We start from the raw sequence: 27,630 nt of genomic DNA, 5'->3' as shown, positions 1-27,630 counted from the left end.
TCACAATGCTTGGTTTCTTCATACAACTGGCACACTCATCACAGTCTCATTAAAGCACCACAGAAAGGGACGTTTCTCCATAGGGGTGGAAATTAGCCTACAAAAAAGTGCACCAGCCAGGACTTCTGCTGCATCCACAGAGAGGTGACTGAAGCAAAGGCGATTTAGACTTACCAGGAATGTTAGTAAAAAAAATTGTTCCTAGAATCATAAAGTGTAGAACTGGAAGGGATTCCAAGGGTCATCTAGTCAACCCTCTTCAATGCAGGAATCTCATCAAAGTCTCTCATTCAGTTTGAAACCATAGTAGACCCTGCTTCATTTGCAAATGTCCTGTTGTTGTTTTTAGTCATTTAGCCATGTCCAACTCTTCGTGACCCCATTGACCAGAGCACGCCAGGCACTCCTGTCTTCCATTGCCTCCCGCAGTTTGTTCAAATTCATGCTGGTAGCTTCGAGAACACTGTCCAACCATCTTGTCTTCTGTCTTCCCCTTCTCCTTGTGCCCTCAATTTCCCCCTCCCTTTTCCAGGGAGTCTTCTCTTCTCATGAGGTGGCCAAAGTATTGGAGCCTCAGCTTCACAATCTGTCCTTCCAGTGAGCACTCAGGGCTGATTTCCTTAAGAATGGATGTGTTTGATCTTCTTGCAGTCCATGGGACTCTCAAGAGGCTCCTCCAGCACCATAATTCAAAAGCATCAATTCTTCGGTGATCAGCCTTCTTTATGGTCCAACTCTCACTTCCATACATCACTACTGGGAAAACCATAGCTTTAACTATATGGACCTTTGTTGGCAAGGTGATGCCTCTGCTTTTTAGGATGTCCTAGTAGTTGTATTATTTGTTACTTCCTGTGCAGGTGTCAGCAGAGAGAGAGGGAGAGAGAGAGATGTGCTCTCTCTCTCTCTCTCTCTCTCTCTCTCTCTCTCTCTCTTTCTCTCTGTGTTTGTGTGTGTGTGTAAAAATTAGTTGCATGAACATCTTAGCCTGTTTCCACACTGTCAACTTAAAACACAGCTAGGATGTTCATTTCTTTTAGTCAGGGTTGATTTGAAGCTGGGATAGATATGGATGGTAGCTAATGTCAACTGTACACTACTGTCCACGCCAACAGGGGGAAAGCATTGCATGCAGACTCAGATATATGTGAGATAAAAACATGTTGTTTTAGCTGAAACAGTGCACCTCTGGAATTCATCATTCCTCAAATACCAGTGATGAGGGCTCCCCTATTCCTAGCAAGGGTGGGTGGAAAGGATGTTTTTAAATAATAATAATAATAATAATAATAATAATAATAATAATAATAATATTTTTTATAAATTTCCCATTAAGAACATCCAATTAATAACAAATCAAATCAAATCATAATCCAATTCAAAAACAAAACAAAACAAAAAACTAAATTACAATCTGAATTATTTATTATTACTGTATTTTTCACTCTATAGGATGCACTTTTCCCCCTCCAAAAATTAGGGGGAAATGTGTGTGTCCTATGGAACGAATGCAGGCTCCTTGGCTTCAGCGATAGCAACGCGAAGGCTCCGAAGCGCAGAGGGAGCCCTCTCGCTCTCCACGTTTCAGGGATAGCCGCCTGAAGCCTTCGGAGCACAGCGCGAGTTCCCACTGCACTCCGCAGGATTCAGGTTCCTTTCGCTGCAGCCAGGAGAGGAAGACTCTCCCAGCTTCAGCAGAGAGCTGAGCAGCGACCCTTAAGCCAAGCGGGAGGAGAAATGGAAGGGGTTCCGTTTTTCATGCAGCTTCGCTGAAGGGGTGCTGAGCAGAGAGGGTGAGAATTTTTTTTTCGTGTTCCCCCCTCTAAAACAAGGTGCGTCTAACGGAGCGAAAAATATGGTAGATTTCACATGGACTTCTCATATTCTGGACCTCTGAAGAACTCATCTCACATAATGATATGATGGCTGAGTATTGTGGCATGATCTCCAATAACCCAGAAGCATGGTTCGCCAGAAGCAGCTTAGTCCTGCTGACCACATGACCCGGAAGCTGTACCCGGAAGCGAGATGAGCGCCGCAACCTCAGAGTCGGCCATGACTGGACCTAATTGTCAGGGGTCCCTTTACCTTTACCTATGTTTCCAACACAGCATGTCATAGAATCATAGAATCATAGAGTTGGAAGAGACCACAAGGGCCATCGAGTCCAACCCCCTGCCAAGCAGGAAACACCATCAGAGCACTCCTGACATATGGTTGTCAAGCCTCTGCTTAAAGACCTCCAAAGAAGGAGACTCCACCACACTCCTTGGCAGCAAATTCCACTGTCGAACAGCTTTTACTGTCAGGAAGTTCTTCCTAATGTTTAGGTGGAATCTTCTTTCTTGTAGTTTGGATCCATTGCTCCGTGTCCGCTTCCCTGGAGCAGGAGGAAACAACCTTTCTCCCTCCTCTATATGACATCCTTTTATATATTTGAACATGGCTATCATATCACCCCTTAACCTCCTCTTCTCCAGGCTAAACATGCCCAGCTCCTGTGTCTTTTGGCCCATGATCACAGATTCCAGGAATACCTTATCTGGCCTCATAACAGCTATGAGGTTACTTTCTACATTCTTCCTCAGGGATCTAAAAAATGGGGCCAACTGGATAAAGTGACATCTGATTTCTGTGCTGTAACTGCATATGATTGCTTCTGACTTTAATGCCAGAATAGGACAAGGCGTAGGAAACTGGTTCTCCAACTTGATGATTTCTTCAGGTACAAAGATACCAGAAAACAGGGCCCCACCCGAACACATGGCCAATCAAGCACTCCCACACAAAGCTTTTATGCTCCCATGTGACACTGCAATCAAACCCACGTGACACCCTTGCTGGAGTGTTCATGGCCCTCCACTGCCACTCCCCACACATCATCTTCCTCTGCATGCACACAGCAGCCACAGTAAGGAACTATGACACCACCAAAGGGTTATTTAAATAAGGAAGGAAGGAAGTACAGAGCCCAAAAATGCCCAGTAGCACAGAGTGCTCTGTTTGGGGGGTGAATTTGTCCATTGGGTGAATTAATGCAGCATATAATCTCCACCCACTTACCTGTGCATGAAAAGATGAACTTATGTTGGTGTAGGCAGGATTCAGCCAGCATGGGCTCATCTGTGCCATGTGTGTATCTGTCTCTCTATGCATGCCGCAAGGCACTGTGGCCTGTATTTTTATCATAATGCAAACTTGAATGTCATTCTGTTGTACTACAGACTTGACTTGTGGAACACATGTCTAAAAAGGTGGCCACCTCAGCACTTCCACGAAATCCTACTTGAAAAGGATTGGCAGAGAACTATGCTTGTGATCTGTAACAGTGCAATATCTTTGGAATAATGACACTTGTATAGCGTCCACAATATTTCCTAAATAAGCGTTATATAAAATGCATTTTCTTTCTATTTGGGGCTTCTTTTTTCAGGGCTGAAGATACTTTTAAATTCCATCAATTTGAAAGATTTCAATAAAGCTGAATGTGTGGAAATTTTGAAGAAAGGCCATTTACTGGGTATTGCCCCTGGTGGAGGTAGAGAATCACACTTTAGTAATGACTACAACATAATGTGGGGTAACAGCACTGGTTTCGCTGGGGTAGCTTTGGAGGCAAAAGTGGTGAGTGATCTTTGTGCAATTTGCATTGCCTTCACGATTATCCTAGATAAGACTTAATGTGTTGACATCCTTGATCTAGCATCCTAAGCAGTTGAGGACTGCTAACATCCTGTTTAGGGGTCAAATGATATCTGGAGTTCCAACTATTTCCTACCCCTGCTTTTTTTAAAAAAAAAAGCTATTGAAATCACTTACATTTAAAAAGAAAAATAGCTTTTCTCCTCTTCAATTCTTGAAAATCTGGGGGACAGCATGTGCTATTTGAAGTCAGTTGCGTCTGGCTTGTCATTGTAATCATTGTAGTGAATCTGTATTACTCTGTCCTGAATTCTCTTTGAATTAAAAAACAACAAACAGTCACTCAGCAGTCTGTTTGCTTGTTTTTGCTTTAGCCTATCTAGATTTCACATGAAAATTTTTGTCCACCGCCACGCTAACCGTTTCTTCTTCCAATTCAATCAGGCTAGTAAGCTATTTTATTATTTTTTCACTTAATTCCACCATCACATCTTCTGATATACCTCTCAGACAAAGAATCAGATCTTTTTGATTTAATTCCAAAATGGTCATCTTATCTAGAGCCTCTTTATGAATTTCACCGCTTCAGTATCTTCCTTCATCCTCTCTTGTGTCGGGAACGTGGCCCCCCAGAGCCCAGGGGAAGAGTTAGACTCAGAAATTGAACTAAGTGAACAAAGGACAAGACTCTGCAGTTGAGAGTTGGCTGACAGACTTGAGAAAGGGAAGACTCTATTAGCTTTCAGCCTACTCTTTGCTTTCTTTGCTTTCAGCCTACTCAGATTAAAGAGCTTTCCATATGTTAGATATATAATTTCTACTCTGGTGGGGAGTTTCCCTTCAACAAAGTGCAGGATCATGGCATTAAATAGAATGAATAGAGTTGGGGCGATAACACAACCCTGTTTAACACCTGAACGCACTGTGAATGGTTCACTGTTATCTGTGATTGTTGCTGTCATATTATCATGGAGGAACCGAATGATGTTATCTGGGCAACTAATTTTCATAAGTATAGTCCAAAGGGAAACACGATTTACAGTGTCGAAGGCCTTAGTCATGTCAATAAACACCATATACAGGTAAGTATCCCATCAGATCCGCTCGCTTTGTTGTTTTTCATTTGGTTAATAGCTGTACACAACTCTCCCCGATTTGGAGATACTGCAAGCTCATCTCTAATTTGTGATAGGACTTCAGCAGCTACAGAGAGTTGTGGTTAAGGAGATGTTGGTAATGTTCTTTCCATCACAGTGCAATAGCTTTTTTATCTTTTAGAAGTGTGGTACTGTCTGTTGAGCATAGGGGGCATATGCCATGATTTAGTGGCCCATAGATGGTCTTTGTGGATTTAAAGAAACTGTATGCATCATGAGTGTTGGCTAAGTGCTGGATCTCTTGAGCATTTTTTTATCCATCAGGTGTTCATGGGCTGCAACAATGGATGTTTTTATTTTGGTCCAGTGTTCCTCAATGTTATCAGGGAACTCCGAAAGTAGATGGTCCTTAAGAGTAGTTTGGAAGCATGAGCATATCAAAGGTGTAAAACACAACAAAGATAAATACAAAATTTCATTATTTGTGGATGATATCCTTTTATTTATTACAAAACCAGGAGAAACAATTCCAAAAATTATGCAGAAAATAAAAACCTTTGGCAGAATATCGGGATATTCTATAAATTGGACAAAATCAGAGATTTAACCAGTTGGGCCAAGGGCTACATAGTATAGAAACCAACAAATTCAGAAGTGCAAAGACTTGGGTATAATGATTTCATTGGATATAGACCAAATTGTAAAATTAAATTTGAATCAAATTATTAATGAAAGGTTAATAATTGGGGAAAGGTGAATAATTTGGGGAAAGGTTAATGTCCTCAAAATGAGTGTTGTTCCAAAGCTTTTATATATTCTTTGAGGATTACCAATATATATTCCCAAATTTTACTTCCAAAAAACAAATCAACTATTTAGATCATGCCTATGGGGTACAAAGCCACCAAAAATATCACTACATAAAATGTAACTTCCAACTAAGGAAGGTGGCTTTGGTCTCCCAAATCTGGAACTATATCACCTGGCCTACCTGCTGAGTAAACTCGGCTCCAATTTTATGAAACATCCTATTATCCTGGAGACTATTAAAGCACCTATAAAAATTTGGATGAATATAAATAAAAATAATAAGTCTGACCCCTTTCGGCATGAGAAATTAACAATATGGGCCAACCCAAAAATAAAAATTGGAAATCAAGTACAGTATTTTTCGCTCCATAGGACGCAACCCCCCCAAAAAAGTAAGGGGAAATGTCTGTGCGTCTTAGGGAGCGAAGCCAGCAAGAGCCGCTGCTGCTGACATGCTCTGCGCAGCTCTCCCTTTAAAGCAAGAGCTGCGTAGAGCCTGTGTGTGGCTTTGGCTGGCTTTACAGCGAGGCGGGAGGAGGGATGGGATGGACGGGGCTGCTGTCCAGCTCATTGTAAGGCCAGCAAGAACCGCTGCTGCTGAGCTGGGGAGGAGGGAGGGAAGGGGATTCCATTCGTCCCTCCCTCCTCCCTGGCTCCCTTTGAAGCAGGAAAGAGGGAGGGGAGCAGCTTACACTCATGTAAGCAGCTCCTCTCCCACTTTCCTGCTTCAAAGCGGAGGGAATCCACTGCAGTTGCGAGCAGAGGATCCATGGCTCCCCTTCCTTCCCTCCTCCTTTGAAGCAGGATGCGGGGTGCAGTGGGGAAAGAGGGCAGGAAATAGATGCTGGGCATGAAGACACAACCACACTTTGACCACTGGAAAGTCCACCTCAGCCTCCCCAGATTTCCACTGAGACGGCCAGGCTAATCTCAATGGCCATAAGAGCCGGAAACGTGCATGGGCTGCTTATTTAAAGATGAAAACATGCACACACATGAAAGAAATCCATCCAGGTTCCTGGACACAACCCACGCTTGATCTTCACACAGGTTACATGGATGGCATTGGCAACTGGAGGAGCAGCATGGTTAAAGAGCAAGTCCTGGTTTCAAGCTTAAGATCAGCTCTTTCGTGGTGGCCTCAAACAATCCTTTGGCTGCAACGGGAATCCCTCCCTCCTACTAATAGTTTAGTACAACATTTGATTCAGAATATTTTTTTTCATGTTTTCCTCCTCTAAAAACTAGGTGCGCCTTATGGTCTGGTGCACCTTATGGAGCGAAAAATACTGTAATAATTTGGCAAAATTGGATGAAAAAAGGTATTTTGACATTGAATCAATTAATTGATGAAAATTACAAATTTGTGGAACATAAGACTTTGCAAGTAAAGTATGGATTAACCAGTGAAAAACAATGGCAAAACATCCAATCGAAACATATGTTGGAAAGGGAGTTTGGCCCTGAGGCTATAGCAGCATCGGAAACACCCTTGCTGCTACAAGATTTAATTTCTGCAACAAAAACAAAGAATTCTACACTTGCACTATATAAAACCCTGATATCCAGCTGAGAGTGAAAATTATCTTTAATGTTTTCATCGACATCCCGTGTTGGTGCATAAGCAGTTAGAATGGTAACCTGTTGGTTTTTGGTGATTTTTATTCAAAGAGTTGAAAGTCGTTCATTAATGCCGGTAGGGACTTTTGACAAGAGCTTCATAAGATCGTTTTTGATAGAGCCACTTCCGAGCTCGAGAGGAGGGGGGGTTGCGGGCCACCCCTTCCCACACACGAGGGGGCTGGTTTTATCCCCCGTGAAAAGAGGCAATCCCCGTGCGTGTCCGCGACCCTGCCTGCCAATTGACGGGCAGGAGAGGTGTGGCCTAGCCCATTTAAGGCCAGGTACGCCCGGGGACCGCCGTCTTTGCCCCGTTCCAGCTGCCCGGTTTTCCCATCCCACTCACCCTTTAGGCTTAGCTAGCTTTGACCTTGCTATGGACTCCGGTTGGTCACCGCAAGGGGCCTCATAGGAATTTTTCCAACTTGGCGCACTTCCAGCCTTTTGGTTTTTTCGCCTACCTCGTAGCAAACGTCACAACTTCTTCGGTATTGGCGGTTAGGCATTAGCAGGGGTTAACTGTTATGCAAATGAAGGGGGGAAGGAAGCACCATCACCTTCCCCCAATGAAACGGGTAGTCCGGTAGAGGACTCCGGGGGGCGTTGCCCTGTCTGAAACCTAGGGAGGTGAGGGCCTCCGGCACGCCCCCGAGCGGTGACACCCGTGGGATCCTAGTTGGTGTACTTCAACAGGACTCCCATGGCTGGTGGATAACCCTTCCCGGTCCCCATGCCGGGTAGTCGATAGGAGCCAATGCCTAAGGCCAATACCTTCCAATTCCTGTAATCAATAAAGTTGTGGCATTTTTATGCCCATTAACCTTAAATAATGTGTCCAGTCTGTTCATTTCACTTGGGGGGAGGGGATTCGCCACACAACAAAGCCTACTCCATGTATTCCATGTTCTTGTTCAGCAAGTGAGTGTTTTAGTATCGTCATTATGCTGTCCAAGTCCTGAGACTCAATGAGCATACACAAGAGCTTTTGCAGAAAGATTTGTGTTGTGATTCGAGGACCCAATCCCCGCTTAGGTAATGAAGACACGTGGAGACAGTATATTAGGTTAATGGGCAAGAAAGGGCCACAACTTTATTGATTACAGCACGTGAGAATGTATTGGCTTAGGCATTGGACCACAGCAAATTTGACTCCACCCATTCGGAGAGGCCCCCCGCCACACAGGGCATCGGACAGGATCCACGACCACCGGATTCCTTTAACAGAATACTCATAAGCGAAGGGGTAGGCGATGGCCACACCTTGCCCTTCCATACACCAACAACACATTCCAATGCCTAACCACCACCCGAGCCCAAGAGGCTCGCCGGATTGGTGAGGAGCCTGGGAGAACAGTGCTGTCGGCAGTGCTGGAGCGACCCGCAGCCACCCGAGACCTCACTCTAACTAAAGCAAAACAACAGCCAGGAACCCTCCAGATGCCCCACAAAAATTACTAAGGCGAAATAAGAGTACAAATGCAGGTAAAATCACTGGACCCCTTCCTCCAAACCTCACAACTCCAGAATCGGAACAGGAACTTCCGAATTTGTAACTCTTCCACGTGCTTGGCTCAAACAAGATCATGATGAGCAGGAACACTTGACTCGTGGAAAATCTGAAGCGCAATGGTGGGGAGAGCTGGCACGGCCACATTTGAGCAGCTAAACCATGCCCCCGCGGTGGCCCCTGATTGGGTGCCCAACTGGGAGGCATGGCGCGCCAGCGATGATGAGAGTGACACGGGAATCGTCTCCCGCTCACAATCCCTCCCCTCCGGAAGGAAGAGAGGCTTTACAGGGCTCAGATCTTGGAACAGCCCTTTATAAACATAAAAGAAGTGTCACTGTTTTGATACAGAAGATTTGTAGACATTACTCTTTCAGATATAGCATTATTTCAAGGTTCAATTAAACACTCGCCTTCCCGTTACACTCTTTGATTCTGGTGCTACCAGTGTAAGTCTCCAAAAGGGGAATTCTGGGAGTTTTGCAGGATAGGACAAGAAGGCACTTAGGCCCTTCAGCATGTACACCAGGGGCTGAGCTAATGAGCTAATGACCCTTCACAATAATTAATATACAATCCAGCACAATTCTGTGTATCTTAGCTTTAATTACATTATAATTAAAGTTTTCTATTACAAATGCATGATCATAAACATTACAACTGCTTTATATGGACTAGTCAGCTTTGTAATGCTCATCAAATCGTTCTGAAATAGCTCTTAATATATTTCCTGGCCTTTTTTGGTATTTATCCCGAAGATTTTCAATTGCAGTCTTTGTCTGTTGAAAGAAGAACAAAGGAATATTGTATTACATCAATATATTGCAAAATGGATATTCACAGTTATTCATATCTGTGAGGAAATGCTAAAGCGATCAGAACCATTAGAATAAAGAATCCCATTTTTTTTCAGTTACAGATTTTTTTTTTACCAAGAGCACTGTATGAGAATGGCAGAAATACAACCAAACATAAGTGCCTTGGGCTGCTTGGTACGTATTGGTTTTCCTGCATGGTTGTTCCCTCCAGCTATATGAGGAAAATGGCAAAAATGCTATTGAGTTATATTTCACTATGCTGAGTGCTATTTTTCCAGAAAAAGAGGTGCCTGAACTCACTATGAACACCTCCCTCGTTCTCTTAGAATGGCAAGGGCTGACAGGGCTAGTGAGAAAAAACAGTCACCTCCTGGTTCGTTGCCTGAAAACAGCACAGCAGGGCACGGGTGAAAATAGCAGAGTAGAATGGAGTTTATCTCTTTGGTCATATAGAATGAGCAAGTCAGTAGGCAGAAACCATTTTATAGAACTGAAAAAGAGAAACCAACGGGGGGGGGGGGGGGAATCCTGCTTTTTTACTTCCAGGTGTAGAGTTAGCTTACTTTTGCAGCCAGCTCTGCAGCTGTTATATTTGGATCATATGGGATGGGTTCTCCAATATATGTCCTCAGTTTCACTGGAAATCCTCCATAAACGGGAAGGTAGATACGCCGTGTTTTCTCATATAACCATCTTGTCAACCCTATGTATGAAAGGGAAAAGAATGTGTAAGAAAGCGATCCCATCTCAAATTTGAAATTAGTTGGCATTCTGAGTTTTTAGCAATTCCAGTCAATCCATCCCAGAGAGGAAGCGTTAAATAGTATGAGTCCTTTGGAAAAGAAAAAGCAGCATATTCTGCCAGCTCTTCTCTGCTCTTTAAAAATCAAGGTCATAAGTTGTAGAACAGACTGCAGAATATGGTATTTTTCCTGCTCAGTTCCTCTCCATGTTGGGGTTCCTACCACTTTTATAGATTATAGCTATCTTTTAAATCTAAGAAAAAACTTAGCAAGGACATGTTCACTCAGTCCTGAGACAGGCAGCACAGCTTTTGCAGATCAGTGTACACTGAATAAACTCTACTAGAAGGTAGTAAAAAGATATTCTGTTTCTAAAAAAATGTACCGGTATATTATTATAAAATCTTCATTGCCTGAAAGCAGATTTCTTGATACTCACTTGACTTCCCAATGTTCCTGTATGCTTCACAAATGTTTTGTGTAAATATAGGGATGATGGGCTAAAAGAATAAAATCAAAATCAAAGGTAGCTGAGAACTGGAGAATTACTTTACCCCACCCGCTCCACCTTTATTTTGGTTAAGGATTAGTAATAATTCTCCCCATCTGGCATTACAATGACAAGCCAGACGTAATTGACTTCAAATTGCACATGCTGTCCCCCAGATTTCCAAGAATTGAAAAAGAAAAAAGCTATTTTTCTTTTTAAATGTAAGTGATTATAATAGCTTTAAAAAAAAAAAAAGCAGGGGTGGGAAATACAGATATCATCTGACCCCCAACCAGGGAATTTGACATCCTCAACTACTTAGGATGCTAGATCAAGGATGTCAACACATTACGTCTTATCTAGGATAATCCTGAAGGCAATGTAAATTGCACAAAGATCACTCACCACTTTTGCCTCCAAAGCTATCTGAGCGAAACCTGTGCGGTTACCCCACATTATGTTGTAGTCAGTACTGAAGTTTCCTTCTCTACCTCCACCAGGGGAAATGCCCACTGAATGGCCTTTCTTCAAAATTTCCACACATTCAGTTTTATTGAAATCTTTCAACCCGGCTGCATCTAAAGCCGTCTTCCATCCTGACAAAATAAGACCCAAATAGAAGAAGAGTGTGGATACAATACAGTAGTGCAATATCTTCCAAAGATATTGCACTATTATGGATCACAAGCATAGCTCTCTGCCAGTCCATTTCAATTAGGATTTCATGGAGGGGGACTTTCTGCTAATTCCTCTTTTGCTCAGATGTTCTAACAGTAGGCTTTTTTTGGAAAGCACATTGAGTGGGGTTGAGTGCTGAGGTGGCCACCTTTTTGGAAATGGATTCCTCAAGTCAAGTTTGTAGTACATTCAAGTTTGCATTATGATAAAAATACATTCCATAGTGCTTGCTGCACCACCCAAAACTTCAATCCCTTTAGGCTGCAGAGCTTTTGGATATAGTATATAGACAGAGAGAGAGATAAACACATGGCACAGAGGAGGGTTTGCTGGTGCAAAACAGCAGAGATTCATCTACGGATATATGGGTGGAGAATATATGCTACATTAATGAACCAGTAGAATACCCCCAAAGAGCACACTTTGGGCTTAGTCCGTCCTTCCTTCCTTCCTTCCTTCCTTCCTTCCTTCCTTCCATGACCTTTTTGTGGTGTCATCAGAGGAAGATAATGTGGGGGGAGTGGCAGTGGAGGGCCATGAACACTACAACAAGGGTGCCACATGTGTTTGATTGCAGTGTCACATGGGGGCATAAAAGCTGTGTGTGGGAGGGCTTGATTGGCCATTAGCTCCCACCCCATCCCAGCAGCCACAGAGGATTTTGCACAGGTGGTTTGCTAGTGCAGATGCTCCAAAGCAGAATCCCATACTTTGCGTTGTTCTTTCCAGTAAGGAACATCCATCTTTACTAATGATTGAATTTTGCAAAACTCTTTGTACTTGAGGAAATCAACAACTTAGAGATGCATTTTCCTAAATCTTGTCCTATTCTAGTATTAAACTAAGCAGCAATTATTATATGAGAGCCTCCAGTTACAGCATAGAGATCAGATGTCACATTATCCAGATTCCTTCAGTTCTTAGATCCCTGAGGAAGAATGTAGACAAGTTGTACAAGAAAGCATGGAATTTCTGCATGGAAGCACAGGAATTGTCTTGCAATTACTAGAGTAAAAGAAGAAGAAGAAGCAGAAGCACTCTCATAGCTGTTTTGAGGTCAGGTCAGGTTTTCCTGCAATCTGTGATCAAGGGCCAAAAGACTCAGGTTGACATGCTGTATTGGAAACATAGCCTGATTCAAATACGATGCCTGAAACATTATTGGGAGAAGAGGTTGAGGTTGTAAATGGCCGAAAGCAAGCCTGCAGTTTCCAACTTCCTTTTTTGTGAGGACACCTGCTGATATTTCATGTGTTGTTTTTCACCTACTTGCCTGATACGCTGTTTTATATTTTATAGCATTGTTTAATATCTTATAGCTTTATTTTATATCATATTTCACATATTTTAAGAAAAAAAGCATGATTTAAATTTAATAACTAACCTGGAAACCGATATATTGCATGATCACATATTGAAAAGCACTCTCTCCCTGTCTCCTTGAAAAGTCTAGCGATAAGCAAGAAATAGTCAATAGTACTAACTGCGTGATAATAAATAATAAGCACTGGTCCTTTAGGGAGATGTTCCATGCCAAAAACTTCATAACCTGGAAATAATATAAAATGCAATAAATAAATGTTATTTTGTTGAAAAATAAATGGAATATTGCAATCTTTTATTGGAAGAAAACACTGTGGTTCAGAAAACTGTAATTTACGATCAGTTAAAAAGCTTTCCTATATGTTGCAGCATTCTGGATACTAGGTTGTCATCCACATGGGCCAGAACTTTCTCTGTTGTGCTCACATAATAAATGATATTTCTCCTCTGCTGGAATCTTCATTCCTTGCTTAATTTTGGGCGCAGGTGGGGAAAAAATTGCCTAGTCTTTGAGTGCGCTAAAACTGTGACTTGCTATTTTAATCTCCTTGAAACTTTCATCAGGGCCATCTTAAGCATTTTCGGTGTCAGGGTGCAAAGATCCACCAGGCACCCCTAGGTTGCCCAGAGTTGTCGAGCGTTTCTTAACAGGGGACCCCAAAGTTGTTGACTTTTTTTATGGAGATAATTGTTTACCTTTAGAATGGTTGCAGACGCAGTGACTCACAGAGCCAACTAACGGGGGTTCCAGCGCCCAACGCACAGGGGCGTACGAAGGTGGGTGTGGGTTCCATGCTAGGGGGGAACAAAATGTTGGGTGACACAGTTCTGTGATGTCCACCCACTGCCTCCACACACCCCGCTGCATGGCGGCTAACTGTTTCGGCTGGGATCCATGCACTCTTATTTGTCGGGACTTGTTCCTGCCGTCGGTGCTGTTGGTGTGCGGCGGATCCCGTCCAGAGATCTTCCTCTCCTGCTGCTAGCATTCCCCACCGTTCTGCGCTGGCACATCACGTTGGGCGGTGCTGGGAGAGTGCGACGACAGCGGAAAAGCCAGCAAAGGAACCCACAGCTCAGCACATGCAACAGGATGCATCGTGCCACACCCACAACGTTACATGGTGCTCCGGGCATGGCACTGAAACAGTTAGCTGCCATGCAGCTGGGGCAAGAGCCGGCAGGCTCTTCTGTGCGGGCAGGTTGGTGCGAGTTTGGGAGCGAGCGTTGGAGTATGCTTCAGGGTTACCTAGAGATTTACCATGCTGAACAAAATTGCACCCTCAAAGTCTCACTACACAAAGATATACTCATTAAATTTGCTGTGTACCCACCACATGGTAAACACCAGTAGTGGTAACTATTGTTCCAGGGCCTCAAGTCTGAAATTCTGATGCTCAGTCCTATGAAAGTATAGTAGCTGAATTATTGGTATGAAAGAAACATTTACTCACCATGCCATATCTTTCCATATGTATCTAAAATTTGAGCCGTAACTTGCTTTGGCTTTTTCCAACATTTGGTATCAAAATCAGTTTCTTGCTGGTTATTCCTCTTCTTGTAGACATATAGCAAAAATGAGATTGCACAGATAAACAAATACGTCATTATAATGATTGAACAAGGCAAAATCAGAAGCATACTCAACCACCAAGAGTAAGTCCTTGAGCTCAGGTATTCTTCCAAGTAAGGAAAACTAATCCAGTTTCCCAGCATTTGAGTAAAGAAGCTCATGGTTTCCTGATATGAAGCCCCACGTGTATGCCAAGGAAGGAAGCCAATCCAGTTAAACCTTCTTTGGTTTTGATGGTATTTCCCCCCACTGTTTACCTGGAAAACAGAAAATGCAGTATATCAGTTTGAACTGCCATTCCAGAAGCGTTCATGATTACATGAAATCTCCTGCTATTTAATATTTTCCTAGTTTTCCCCACTGTAACTTGCCAAGTAGATACAAGTAGATACAAAATGACAAGTGTATGACTCCATTTATTTCTTGTAAAGCAAGCTGGTTTCAGTCCACTGCTGAAGTATTAAGGAAAGTGAGAAAGGGTCACTTCTCTTTGAGTCAGCAGAAAGGGTTCCCCGCCTCCTAAAAGTGCAGCTGCATGCATCTTGTGACTGTCCTCTTTGTGTTGCTGGGCAAACTAACACATATCCCAGGATAGATAAAGAACTCAAGTTACATTCACATCATTCGCTGTTTGGGGGCATTGGAGACATGGATACTGTTGGAATGATCTGGGGAAAATGTGTCGGATTTGTGAAGAGCTTATCTGAAGGAAGTTAGACACATTGCAAGACGTCTGCACAGAGGGAACTCTGGCAGTTGCAGGACTTTTTTGAGCATGCGGACTTTGCACTTTCTGTGTGCACTTTTCCTCAGCAAAAACTTTATACGTCGAAACGCTCTCTGGGCTCAGAGAGTGAAGACTTCTTGTAGCAGAGAGAGTGTGTGTCTTTGTGCCTCCAAAGTAAAAGCGATCTCTGCTACACAGTTGTTTCTTGTACTGAGGCTATCCACTTGACTCAAATTATATGGAGCGAACACAACACTGAACAAGAGGGAGGGTGGGGGAAATAGTGAGCTGATGGGTGGCAGCATTTTGGAATTCACTGCAAAGTGCCTCTTTCTGGGGATGTGAAGTGGAATAGCAGCATTGCTGCCAGAGAAGAACAGATGCCGATGGCCAAACCCTGTTATCACTGCCTCTAGAACTTCTTCCCGGTTGGGTTATTGGGGACCATGCCACAATACACAACCATTGCATTTTTGTCTACAAATTACTAAGTCAGCTGAAAACAGACCTTTACATAGTTATATTGCATATTTTTTTACTTTATCTCCACTACATCTTTCAACAAAAAAGTATGGGAAAAGTGACAAAACTGATAAGGGTTTGCAGGCTTTATACCCCAGCTGTTTTGATTCCAATAATAGCTGTGTTATAGGGAGGAATTTAATTTCTGCTTCTCAGTGTTATAATATCTGAAAAGCTGTAAGTGCTTAATTTCATCTCCGTAAATAGAGAACATCCTAGCTGTGTTTTAAGTTGACAATGTGGAAACAGGCTAAGATTTCCATACAACTGGTTTTTACACACACACATAGACAAGGCAGAATTTCTGTCTCTCTCTCTCTGCTGACGCATGCACAGAAACTGACAAATAACACAACTACTAGCACATTTGCAAAACTAAGCAAGAATCATTTGTTGAGATTGCAGGGGGTTGACTAGACAACCCGTTGGGCCCCTTCCAACTTTACATTTTATGTTTCTATGAACAAAACCTTTTACTTACATTCCTGGTAAGCCTAAATTGCCTTCACGTTGGTCACCTCTCTCTGAGAGCAGCAAAAGTCTTGTCTGGTGCTCTACTTTTTCGTAGGCTAATTTCCACCACTATGGAGACATGTCCCTTTATGTGGAGGTTTAAAGAGACAGTGGTGGGTGTGCCATCTGTATGAACAAACCAAGCATTGTGAAAAAGAGATAAGACATGGGGAGGCTGCTTCTGGGAAGTCGTGGCCATTTGTAATCATACATAAGTATGGAGTCACACCTACAAGAACATTTATAATGTACAATAACATATTGGGTCACAGAAAACCAGTTCTTGACTAAGGAATAAAGGTAGGAATTGTACTCGCAACACTCTGCGATTCAGTCATAGACTCATTAAGAACAAATATCCATGGCTTGTAAAAGCCAAACAGAACCAGAAAACATAAAAGCACATGTATCTTATCTTCACTAGTCACTTCATGAATCACTTGAAGAAGAGTTAAAGCTGATTAAAACTCATTAAAACCACTTAGTTGTTTAGTCGTGTCCAACTCTTTGTGACCCCATGGACCACAGGAAGCCAGGCACTCCTGTCTTCTAAAAGGCAGATAAAAACCACAGGCTTTCCAGAGTGAGATGTTGCCTTGCAAGCTGCTGATTCCCTTCCAGGCACTGTTCTACTTCATCGCCTGACACTCCTGAGAATATGAGGGAGCCCTCTTTGCTTTAGTGTTGAGGAAGGCACTTGAGAGTGTTGAGGATGACACTTGAGAGCCAACCTGTCAAGTGCCTACCTTAATTCCCAATTCTATAACAAGAATATAACAAGCTGATATCTCATCAACACCATAATAAGTCAAAGTTATAATCCTCCGTGGGAGGGTATTGCCACAGAACATCCCAATATGTTCCACGCAGTTTCATTCTTTGAATTAATCCATAAGCATTATAAAGTTCTGATTGATTCCCTCTTGCAATCCATTAATAATTGCAATCCATTAGTAACTAATGTTTTGCTTCGGTGAAGAGATGCCATATTATAAAAAAAGCATGGTGAATATATAAAGAGAAAACAAAGGCTTCTCTCTACCACATACCAATCCAATTATGATTAAAATCTTATCCAGATGGAGACCTTGGCACTCAGTGGCTGATTCATTCAGCAGCAGGTTAACTTGTCTCCTTCTTCCAGAACATGCCTGCTTCTCAAGTCTGAATTCGGATATAGCTTAAAAAACAGAAGAATCTCTGTGCATGGTGACCACGTTGGAGAGTTTAATGCTATGGTGAGAACCATTGTTCACCATGGCGGCAAAAAAAGGGAAGTCCACAATCTATTCATAACAATTACGATTATGATTACCATATCCTTATTGTCATTGTCCCATGCAGAACAATGAAATTTGAAAAACTACATAAAAACTACATGAAACTACCACAAAACTACATAAAACAACATAAAAAACTAAATAAAACATTCAAAACCCCCTAAAAACTCTAAAACCCCATTTTAAAATACACTATACATAGAGACCCCTTATGCTGTGTTTAGAACCAGAATTGCATTTGCATAGAAACTGTTTCTCAGGCGGCTAGTCCTGGCCTTTATAACCCTATACCTTCTTCCAGAAGGCAGAAGCTGAAAGAGATCATTTCCAGGGTGCGTACTATCCTGTGCTATACATTTCAAACAAAATCAAGTTACACTACACCTTTATCCTCTGCCGTAATACCACAGAACAATCCCTCCAATACTCAGTCTCCCATCACTGCCAAGAAATCTCTCCCTCTCTGCTCACTTTCACAATAAGTTTTGAGAATTCACTGTCCCAAGGGAGGGAAGTAACTCATGGCTCTTGATCATAAAACCTATAGGTCCTGGGGCAGCTCAGGAATCATTCCTTCTGTGGCAACCATGAGACTGTCTCAGTAAATTAAAGGCCCATTAGGCAGGGTATGGACGCGGGTGGCGCTGTGGGTTAAACCACAGAGCCTAGAACTTGCCAATCAGAAGGTCGGTGGTTCAAATCCCCGCGACGGGGTGAGCTCCTGTTGCCCGGTCCCAGCTCCTGCCAACATAGCAGTTCGAAAGCACTTCAAAGTGCAAGTAGATAAATAGGTACCGCTCCAGCGGGAAGGTAAATGGCGTTTCCGTGTGCTGCTCTGGTTCACCAGAAGCGGCTTAGTCATGCTGGCCACCCGGCTCCCTCAACCAATAAAGCAAGATGAGTGCCACAACCCCAGAGTCGGCCACGACTGGATCTAATGGTCAGGGGTCCCTTTACCTTTACCTAGGCAGGGCATACCCTGGTTCAGGTTTCTGCAAGGGAGTGGCAAGGCAGAACAGAAATGCATCGATAGCGGGGTTTGTGCTGAGCCCATTGTCAGATAGATCATTTCCCTTTATAAATCCTCATAAAACCTGAGAAGTTGATCTGAAGAATCTTTATTTGCCTCAGCCACTAGCCATTGGAATACAATAAAATAAAATGTACTGAAGATAGAGGTAAAAACCTAACTATACAAAATACATTTTGGAGGTACACATCAGTAATCAAATAATCAAATAATAGATCTTATTCTAATTGCCCCCATTAAAAACCTTGTATTTTGCTGGTTTTGCTGCCACCTGGTCATCTTGATCTGCTGGAAGAAAGGACACAGTAGCAATGGTTGAGCAACCCAGCATGGACAATAGTAGAAGGGTAATACCCTCACTCCTCAAATCTTTATAAAGAGTGCAACCAGAAGCTCATGAGCCACTGACTCAACCAGAAGCTCAACCAGAAGCTCATGAGCCATCTCCAAATGGACATCATTGTTTTTCCAGTGGAATTTTCTGAAATTGACCCTCAAGTACAGCTGAAGGCAGTTTATTCAAGCTTGCGAAAGTGAAAGCATGACTGTATTTTGGAATTGTTAAATTTCGCAAATAGGGTGCCCAACTGTCAAAATGACTAGGTAGAAAATAATCATACCATGGACAAAATTGCCTTATTGTGGCCAAATTATTCTGTCGTTCAATTAGGTGCTGTCTAATTTAATTATTTACTTTACTGAATCCCAGTGTTAATAACTGTTGTGATGATAAACCAGAAAAGTAAAGCTTTTGGTTGACAATTTTAGTCCAAGCACTCTGATGACCATTTTACAATACTAAGGGTAGTAGACCAGTGGGGTTTAAATTTAGGCAAAGCCAATAATGAAATGTCCTACACCAAACCTGTAATTCAACTGAGGGGAGACTAGCCTCTAAGCGCAATGAAGCATTTGGAACACAGGATGGAACAGAAACAAATTGCCTTAGGAAGTTAGGTTGAACAGCTTCTGTAGATCCAAGGTGAGGCCCTGTCCAAATCTGAGCCCATATAATAACTGTGCCAGGGGTTTAGCTTTAAACAGGTCTGATGGTATACGATTGCCACCTTTGTATGTAAAAAGCCTGTCAGAATTTTGGCGCTTTGAGATGCTTTTTCCTTTGCATATTTCTGATGTGCTCCCCATGACCCTGCTGAATGAAAAATAGGGCAAAGGTATTTAAAGACTTTAACTTGTTCAATCAACAGATTATTCACATACCACCTATGGGTCCTATAATTTCTTGAAAATTTAGTTTTCTTTAGTTTGACTTCTTGCAATTCACAGCCAGGTGTTCTCTTTGGCAGTATCCTGAGAACGCCCTCATCAACCTTTTTAGGCCCACTTTTGTTTGCAATAGTAGTACCATTTATTTAATTATTAGATTATCTAATTATTTATTTCATTTCTATACCACTTTATATTTTGAGAAAAATCTCAAAAGCAGTTTAAAACACATTAAAACATCAATAAGACAATCTGAAGAAAGTCAAATATAGAGTATACAGTCAAAGCAACATAATTAACTAAACAAACAAACTAAATTATCCCAAAGATTTCAAAATAAAACATTAGAAAGGAGGTCAACTACAGAATACACATTCCACAAAATAAGTTAAGAAAAAACAAAACTTAAACATTTTTTAAAAAAACCCACTGCTAAGTGAGGTCAAATATAAAATGCACATTTAAAACAGCATAACTAACTAACAAAAGAATAAAACATTATCATAAGCATGTCACAGCTGTTTGGCAGGCACTAAAAGATGGGGCAAAATAATCCAATAGTTAGGGTTTGTTGTCAGGCAATGTCCCTCTGGTCTCACCAGGCACCGCTTTAGCAGAGCTGGTGAGTCTGGGCCCCAGCCCCTAGGCCAGGTGGAAAGGGCCTTGCAGGGAGCGGCCTTCATGACTCACAGCAATACCTGAGCTCAGTGGATCACCCAGGGTGGTTAGTTATGCTTCTGATTTGCTTTATCCATTATTGAGAGTAGTCTATTTGGTTCTCTGTGCATCCTCATTTTTGCTCTGTTTTTACAAGAAGATGAATAACCAGCAAAAAACTGAGGCTGATAGCAAATTTTGGGGCATTCCAAGGCAAGTTACAGATATGCCCTGGTGAGGAGACAGAGCCAGAGCAGCCAGCTGAGATGTTATCACTGGAGAGTATTTCTGACCCCCCTTCTCCCAGAACCCGGCGTTCGTTGAGAGTGCAAGAGCAAAGGACTCAGAGACAATTAGCCCCTGGAGGCCACTGTAAGGAAAAGTGCTGTTGGTAGGAAGGGAGTGGAGAGGATCTTAGTTGGAGCAATGCCATTGTCACTCGCTGTGATGATTGAATAAACTCATTAGTAAGAACTCTTCTTGTTTTTCTCTGCTTCTTGCTGCCACCGGGGGAGGGGGGGATAAAACCCCCCAAAGCCTGACAATAGATATAGATGTAGACATAGATGTAGATGTAGATAGATATGATCATCATCATATTGTAAACCGCTTGATGAATTTCAGTTTTTAATGAGTCTGTGACTGAATTTCAGGCACTACATGACAGAGTAAAATGGACCAACCTATATGTATGCGATTACTGCTCTGACTTAACTGACAAATGAATGCTGGACTTGAGTCCTTCACCTCCACCTGACAGTATTGGACATTTGGAATCTGCCAGCGTAGGATGTGGTGATGGCTGCTAATTTGGATGGCTGCTAATTTGGATGGATGATGGAATACAGAGAGCTTTGGCTTGATCAAGAGGATCCATCTTATGTTCTCATCGCTTCCCAGAGTGATGTTGCTTTAGATGTTGAAGCATAAATCAGAAATACATTACTAAAACCAAGTTTGGGTCATAAGGATGAAACCCTGTGGCTACTTAGGACATTGGTCAAGGGTGCATCTGTCTGGGAAACTATTTTCTCATTTTGTATAAAGTGATTCAGAGAATGGTCTGAAGATATGAGTATTATAACACATCTAAATGCTTAAAGGAGATTGAAAGAGTGTCACAGTTTTAGCATACTCAAAGACTAGGCAAAAATGTTTTCACCTGCACCCAAAAGTAAGCAAGGAAGGAATATTCCAGCAGAGATATTTGTTCTGGGATCACAACAGAGAAAGTCTTGATCTGTATAGATGACAACCTAGCATCCAGAACACTGAAACATATAGGAGAGGTTTTTACCTGATCTTAAATTTCAGTTTTCTGAACTGCACTGTTTTCTTCCAATAAAAGATTGCAATCTTTCATTTATTTTTCACAAAGTAATACTTATTTGTGGCATTTTGTATTGTTTCCAGGTTATGAAGTTTTTGGCATGGAACATCTCCCTAAAGGACCAGTGCTTATTATCTATTATCACCCAGTTTGTACTATTGACTATTTCTTCCTTGTCGCTAGACTTTTCAAGGAGACAGGGAGAGAGTGCTTTTCAATATGTGATCATAGCATATATCGGCTACCAGGTAAATTATTAAATTCAAATCATGCTTTTTGTCAAAAAATATGTGAAATGTGACATAAAACAATTCTATAAAATATCAAACCATGTATCAGGCAACATACAAATAAAATATCAGCAAGATGATGGATGTGACCATGAGGAATGTAAGGAAAAATAAAACTCGTAACCAAGTGTTGATATTTCATTGTATCCCACCTATGCTGTTGGGGCAATCCTCTCAAAGCATGCCTCACTTCATTTCCCAGTGACAAGTTGCCCTGACAGATTCCCATCTGAGTTACAACAATGGATGAGCCCAGAATGAGATGGAGTGTTCACACAAAAAAGAAAGTTGGAAGCTGCAGGCTTGCTTTTGGCCATTTACACCCTCAACCTCTTCTTCCAATAATGTTTCAGGCACCTTATTTGAATCAGGCTATGTTTCCAACGGGACACTGGTGGCGCTGTGGGTTAAACAACAGAGCCTAGGACTTGCCGATCAGAAGGTCAGTGGTTTGAATCCCTGCAACTGGGTGAGCTCCAGTTGCTCGGTCCCAGCTCCTGCCACCCTAGCAGTTCGAAAACACGTCAAAGTGCAAGTAGATTAATAGGTACCGCTCTGGCGGGAAGGTAAACGGCATTTCCATGCGCTGTTTTGGTTCGCCAGAAGCAGCTTATTCCTGCTGGCCACATGACCCAGAAGCTATACGCTGGCTCCCTCAGCCAATAAAGCGAGATAACAGCACTGGTTTCGCTCGGGTAGCTTTGGAGGCAAAAGTGGTGAGTGATCTTTCTCCAATTTGCATTGCCTTCACGATTATCCTAGATAAGACATAATGTGTTGACATCCTTGATCTAGCACCCTCTCACTGTCTAGGTGCGCACCGACCCCTCTCACTCTCCAGGCTTCAGTGAAAGCCTGCATTCACCCCATAGGATGCACACACATTTCTCCTTCATTTTTGGAGGGGGAAAAGTGCGTCCTATAGGGTGAAAAATACGGTACATTTAAAAAGAAAAATAGCTTTTTTCCTCTTCAATTCTTGAAAATCTGGGGGACAGCATGTGCAATTTGAAGTCAATTGCATCTGGCTTGTCATTGTAATCCCAGATGGGGAGCATTATTCCTAGTCCTTAACCAAAATAAAGGTGGGGCAGGTGGGGTGCAGTAATTCTCCAGTTTTCACCTTTCTTTTGATTTTGTATTTCTTTTATTCTTTCAGCCCATCATCCCTATGTTTACACAAAATGTTTGTGAAACATACAGGAACATTGGAAAGTCAAGTGAGAAAAATATCTTATATTCCTTGGTTGATCAAGAGATCTGATATCAGGCAATAAACAGATTAATAATATACAGTACAATGATATTTTTTTAAAAAATCTATTTCGTACCTACTAGTAGTTTATTCAATGTATACTTATCTGAAAAAATTGTGATGTCTCTTAAAAAATATGCACTCAAATTATTTAACCTCATGTCTGGGATGGATTGATTGGGATTGCTAAAAACTCAGAATGCCAACTAATTTCAAATTTGATATGGGATCGCTTTTTTACAGACTCTTTTCCCTTTCATACATAGGGCTGACAAGTGGTTATATGGGAAAACACGACTTATCTGCCTTCCCGGATATGGGCCATTTCCAGTGAAACTGAGGACATATATTGGAGAACCCATCCCATATGATCCAAATATAACAGCTGCAGAGCTGGCTGAAAAAGTAAGTTAACTCTACACAAGGAAGTAAAAAAGTAGAATATTGTTTTCCTGTTGGTTTCTCTCTTTCAGTTGTATAAATTGTATTCTGCCTACTGACTTGCTCATTCTATACGACTTTTGTTCATTATGTTCATCAGTCAGCTTTCCCTCTCCGGAACTTGTTGAGACCACGAAAAACCTATGCATTTTATGTAGTGCTGCACAAAGATCTGCTCATGCAATAGGACTTCTTCTCCCCACCATATGCCCCAGAATCTGCCCCGGAGGGTCCCTGCAACCCCGCTCCCCCAGTGGGGGACCCAATAAGCACTGTGACTTATTGCAACTCTGTACGTGAATGTGACTCCATGCTACTCTGCTATTTTCACCCATGCCCTGCTGTGCTGTTTTCAGGCATGGAACCAGGAGGTGACTGATTTCTGTCACTAGCCCTGCCAACCATTGCCATTCTAAGAGAACGAGGGAGGTGTTCATAGTGAGTTCAGGCACCTCTTTTTCTGGAAAAATAGCACTGAGCATAGTGAAATATAACTCAATAGCATTTCTGCAGTTTTCCTCACATAGCTGGAGGTAACAACTATGCAGGAAAACTAATACGTACCAAGCAGCCCAAGGCACTTATGTTTGGTTGTATCTCTGCCATTCTCATACAGTGCTCTTGGTAAAAAAAAAACCATAAAGAGAGTGGGCTGGATTCACTGACAGATGAGCAGTTTCCTAGTGGGGGTTCCTCACCCTGGCTGCTCTGGCCCAACCCTCCATGTTGAAGAAGCCACTTTTCAGGATTGAGCGACAAGGACTATCATGCAACACATCTCAGTATACAAAGACATTTGCATGAAAGAAGTTACATATTGTGCTTCTATAGCTGGAATAAATGAGTTGCCTCTGGTTCTGATGCCTTTAGCTTTCTCCATAACACGCACTTTCTAGGAGGAAAAAACTGTGTGTATGTTAAGAGCTCTTTCAGAACGATTTGATAAGCATTGCAAAGCTAACTAGTCCATATAAAACAGTTGCAGTGTTTCTGATGAGATGTCTGTTATAGGAAGCATTAATAATTATGTTATTAAAGCTAAGCTGATATACACAGAATTGTGCTGGATTGTTTATTAATTATCTGGAAGGGACCCTAGCTCAGTAACCCAGCACCTGCTGTGTGTGCAGAAGGTCCTACGTTTTCAAAGACATACGAGTGCTTTCTTGCCCTATCCTGCAATACACCCATAATTCCCTTTTTATAATGGGAAGGCGAGTGCTTAACTGAAACATGAAATAATATTACAAGTGAAAGAGTAATGTCTATAATTCACAACTCTTTTATGTTTATAAAGTCGCTCCAAGATTTGAGTCCTATAATGGCTCAACCTTTCTAAACATACAGGAAAAAAGTAGAGAAAACAAAAAGATAGCCATAATTGGTGGAAATAGCAACTGACCTAACGAAAACAGTCAATTCAGCAATGAATCTGGATCAGGGTAATCCAAGTGCAGTTAAACAGCTAAAGTAAGTTGCCTCAGTTTTACAGCTTCAACTTGAGGAATATTCAAGTTGAATATTCCCTTGACTGGGGTCAAGGGAAGGAATCTGAGATGGGAGGGGGTCCCAGAGTAAGAAGAGGGGACAGACATGGCTGCCTTCCTTGCAAAATGGTTGAACAGTTTGAAAGTGGAACTCATCCCATATGTAGATGTTTTTGTGCATGCTAATAGAGTCTCAAGACCTGGACAACATAATCATGATACTATATGAAATAGAACATCAGTAAAATTTTAGAGCAACAACTTTAGAACACTTTTTTCCAACTGAAGAGTATCACTTAGAGAGCATTAACAACATCAGAGCAAGTGCAACTAAAATGCTTTTTCTCAAAGAAAAAGCAAAGGACAATGTAGGAAACAATACAGTCAACGTTGAACAGGTTTAAGGCCTGTTGACTGTAACAAGAGAGATAAGCTTTCACTTGGTTTGAACCTGTGTTTTGCAGACCTCTGCAGGTACACAGAGTTATCCCAAGGGGTCAACAAAGCAGCTGTGGCTGGCAAGTCCTGGTCAAGGGCCCAGGAACTCAGAGGCCTGCTCGTCTAGCACCCATTAGCTGGCTTTCTCCCAATAGGATGTCTGTGGAGGAAGGCATGAGGCCCATCTGCTCTCGAAAAGGAGTGATTCGGCTTCAAGTGGGTTGGCATAGATGCCCCTTGTGGTTCACCCCAACTTTATTATTCTATGATTCCTATGAGGCACCCCAAAACAAATCTGTATGAATGTTTACTACATTGGGAACAATTCCACATTTAAAAATGTGATTATACACCCCCCCTCAGATGAACAGCAACACATGACACATTACACCATGCCATTTTTTAACAGGAATAAAGACAATATGGAAAAGCCATGTGTGAAAAACTAAGTACATCTTATTATTAAATAGCTTGTAGAACCACGTTTAGCAACAATAAGAAGCTATCATTTTCCGTAGGACTTTATCAGTCTCTCACATTCACTTCAGCTCATTGAAGTTTGCTGGCATTTGTATATGCACAACTATCTTAAAGTATTGTGCAGCATTTCAATTGGTCTGAGGTCTGGACTTTGACTAGGTCATTGATTCTGTTTTTTTCCAGTCATTCTGTGGTAGATTTCCTGGTATGCTTGGGATCCTTGTCCTGTTAACAGCATGACTTAATTTTGAACAAGCTACAGCTGGCGGGCAAATTGTCTCACATTTGTCTCTAGAATACTTTGGTATACAGAGGAGTTCATGGTTGACTCAATGACTACAAGGTTCCCAGCTCCTGTGCCTACAAAACAAGCCCAAATCACACCCCCCCAAGCTGCTTGTGCTGATATGCTGTTTGGTTTTCGTCAAAGGTGGTGCTGTGCATTAAGGCCAGACTTCTCCACTTTGGTCTCATCTGTCCAAAGGACATTGTTCCAGAAGTATTGTGGTTTTTTCAGATGCAACTTTGCAAACCTAAGCCGTGCTGCCATGTATTGAATAATAGGATTATTCAGAAGGTATTGAATAATCAGGATCAGGTGCACAACCTTGGGGTCATTATGAACTCACAGCTGTCCATGGATGCACAGGTTAATTCTGTGTTGATTCTGGTAGCTGGACTGGTGATAAGGAGCGGCCGCTGGCACCATATAACACCCAGCCTGGAAGATCTATATTGGCTCTCTGTACATTTCTGAGCACAATTCAAAGTGTTGGTGTTGGTGTTAACCTTTAAAGCACTAAATGGCCCTGCCACTGTATACCTGAGGAGTGTCTCCACCGGCACATATTACCTTCGCTTGCTTTGGTGGCCGCTGTCCTGAAAACATGAAGCTCCTGACGCACAACATGCTCACCTCCCACGTGCGAGGAGTGAGGCCCGGTGGAGGATTCCCCCTTCGTATCCAGGCCACAGAAGTGAAGGTGAACAATGTCGATTTCAACCCGGAGTTCACAGCGCGGATGGTACCCAAGGTGGAATGGGCAGCTTTGGTAGAGGCAGCAGAGAGTTTTGTTCACCGATCAGACCTGTCCCCTGAGCCCATCCCTGACTTCGAGAGCAATGAGGATTTCCTTCGAAAAGTCCATCATGTGCTGATGGAGGTGGAAGTGGTGGAAGGTGTGCTGAAATGCCCAGATACTGGGCGTGAATTTCCCATAACTAAAGGGATACCCAACATGTTGCTGAGCAAAGAGGAGACTTGAGCTGGTTTGTGTCAATGGAGCTTTGAGAAGCAAGTCTTGCGGGTGAGGGGGGTAGGATATGTTCCTGTGGAAAGCCCAGCACCCTTATTTTTCTTTTGGTGGGAGGAGATGCTCTGAATATTGGGAGTGTCTCCACCCTCATCATTCAGCTCGTGAACTAAGATCCAGTTCTGAGGGCCTTCTGGTGGTTCCCTCACTGCAAGATGTGATGTTACAAGGAATCAGGCAAGCTGCCTTCGTAGTTGGGAGTGGCTCCTGCCCTGTGGAACACCCTCATCTGATGTCAAATAGATAAACAATTACACAAATTTCTGAAGACATCTGAATGCAATCCTGTATCAGGAGGCTTTTAATCGATGATGTGTTGCTGTGTTTTTATTATGTTCT

At 42.3% G+C, this 27,630-nt stretch overlaps 3 protein-coding genes across 4 annotated transcripts in view; 2 read left to right on the top strand and 1 right to left on the bottom strand.

Annotated features, from left to right (window-relative positions):
* LOC310669964 (DGAT1/2-independent enzyme synthesizing storage lipids-like) overlaps nt 1-16,193 on the bottom strand; it is a 61,540-nt gene extending 45,347 nt beyond the window's left edge. Inside the window, exons 1-7 of one of the 2 annotated variants that reach the window (XM_083458541.1) lie at nt 16,032-16,193; nt 14,183-14,558; nt 12,790-12,954; nt 11,133-11,323; nt 10,677-10,737; nt 10,058-10,197; nt 8,924-9,455 (exon numbers count right to left, since the gene is read on the bottom strand). In XM_083458541.1, the coding sequence (XP_083314667.1) occupies nt 9,351-9,455; nt 10,058-10,197; nt 10,677-10,737; nt 11,133-11,323; nt 12,790-12,954; nt 14,183-14,462 (942 nt within the window). In that variant the 5' untranslated portion in view covers nt 14,463-14,558; nt 16,032-16,193 and the 3' untranslated portion in view covers nt 8,924-9,350. Of the gene's footprint in view, nt 1-8,923; nt 9,456-10,057; nt 10,198-10,676; nt 10,738-11,132; nt 11,324-12,789; nt 12,955-14,182; nt 14,559-16,031 lie in introns of those variants that run through there. The other variant, XM_083458540.1, reaches the window with a different exon arrangement.
* On the top strand, nt 2,502-23,645 carry LOC310669962 (DGAT1/2-independent enzyme synthesizing storage lipids-like). The gene is made up of 3 exons (XM_083458537.1): nt 2,502-3,624; nt 23,037-23,138; nt 23,355-23,645. The coding sequence occupies exons 1-3, from the start codon at nt 3,574-3,576 to the stop codon at nt 23,544-23,546; spliced, it is 345 nt and encodes a 114-aa protein (XP_083314663.1). The 5' UTR covers nt 2,502-3,573; the 3' UTR covers nt 23,547-23,645.
* A 3,181-nt stretch (nt 23,646-26,826) lies between these two features.
* Nucleotides 26,827-27,303, top strand: LOC310669963 (multifunctional methyltransferase subunit TRM112-like protein). The gene has a single exon (XM_083458538.1). The coding sequence runs from the start codon at nt 26,866-26,868 to the stop codon at nt 27,241-27,243; it is 378 nt and encodes a 125-aa protein (XP_083314664.1). The 5' UTR covers nt 26,827-26,865; the 3' UTR covers nt 27,244-27,303.
* Nucleotides 27,304-27,630: the final 327 nt, after the last annotated feature.

Source organism: Podarcis tiliguerta, assembly GCF_965153285.1.
Source record: "Podarcis tiliguerta genome assembly, contig: HAP1_SCAFFOLD_109, whole genome shotgun sequence".
NCBI classification, from domain to species: Eukaryota; Metazoa; Chordata; class Lepidosauria; order Squamata; family Lacertidae; genus Podarcis; species Podarcis tiliguerta.
Note: the sequence above shows the minus strand (reverse complement) of the source record. Positions and strands in the feature narration are given on the sequence as shown.

Coding starts and splice junctions, on each gene's coding strand:
- LOC310669962 (XM_083458537.1), top strand. CDS start 3,574: ATGTGGGGTAACAGCACTGGTTTCGCTGGGGTAGCTTTGGAGGCAAAA. Junction 3,625..23,036: donor TAGCTTTGGAGGCAAAAGTG/GTGAGTGATCTT, acceptor TTATTCTTTCAG/CCCATCATCCCTATGTTTAC. Junction 23,139..23,354: donor CCTTGGTTGATCAAGAGATC/TGATATCAGGCA, acceptor TTTCAAATTTGA/TATGGGATCGCTTTTTTACA.
- LOC310669963 (XM_083458538.1), top strand. CDS start 26,866: ATGAAGCTCCTGACGCACAACATGCTCACCTCCCACGTGCGAGGAGTG.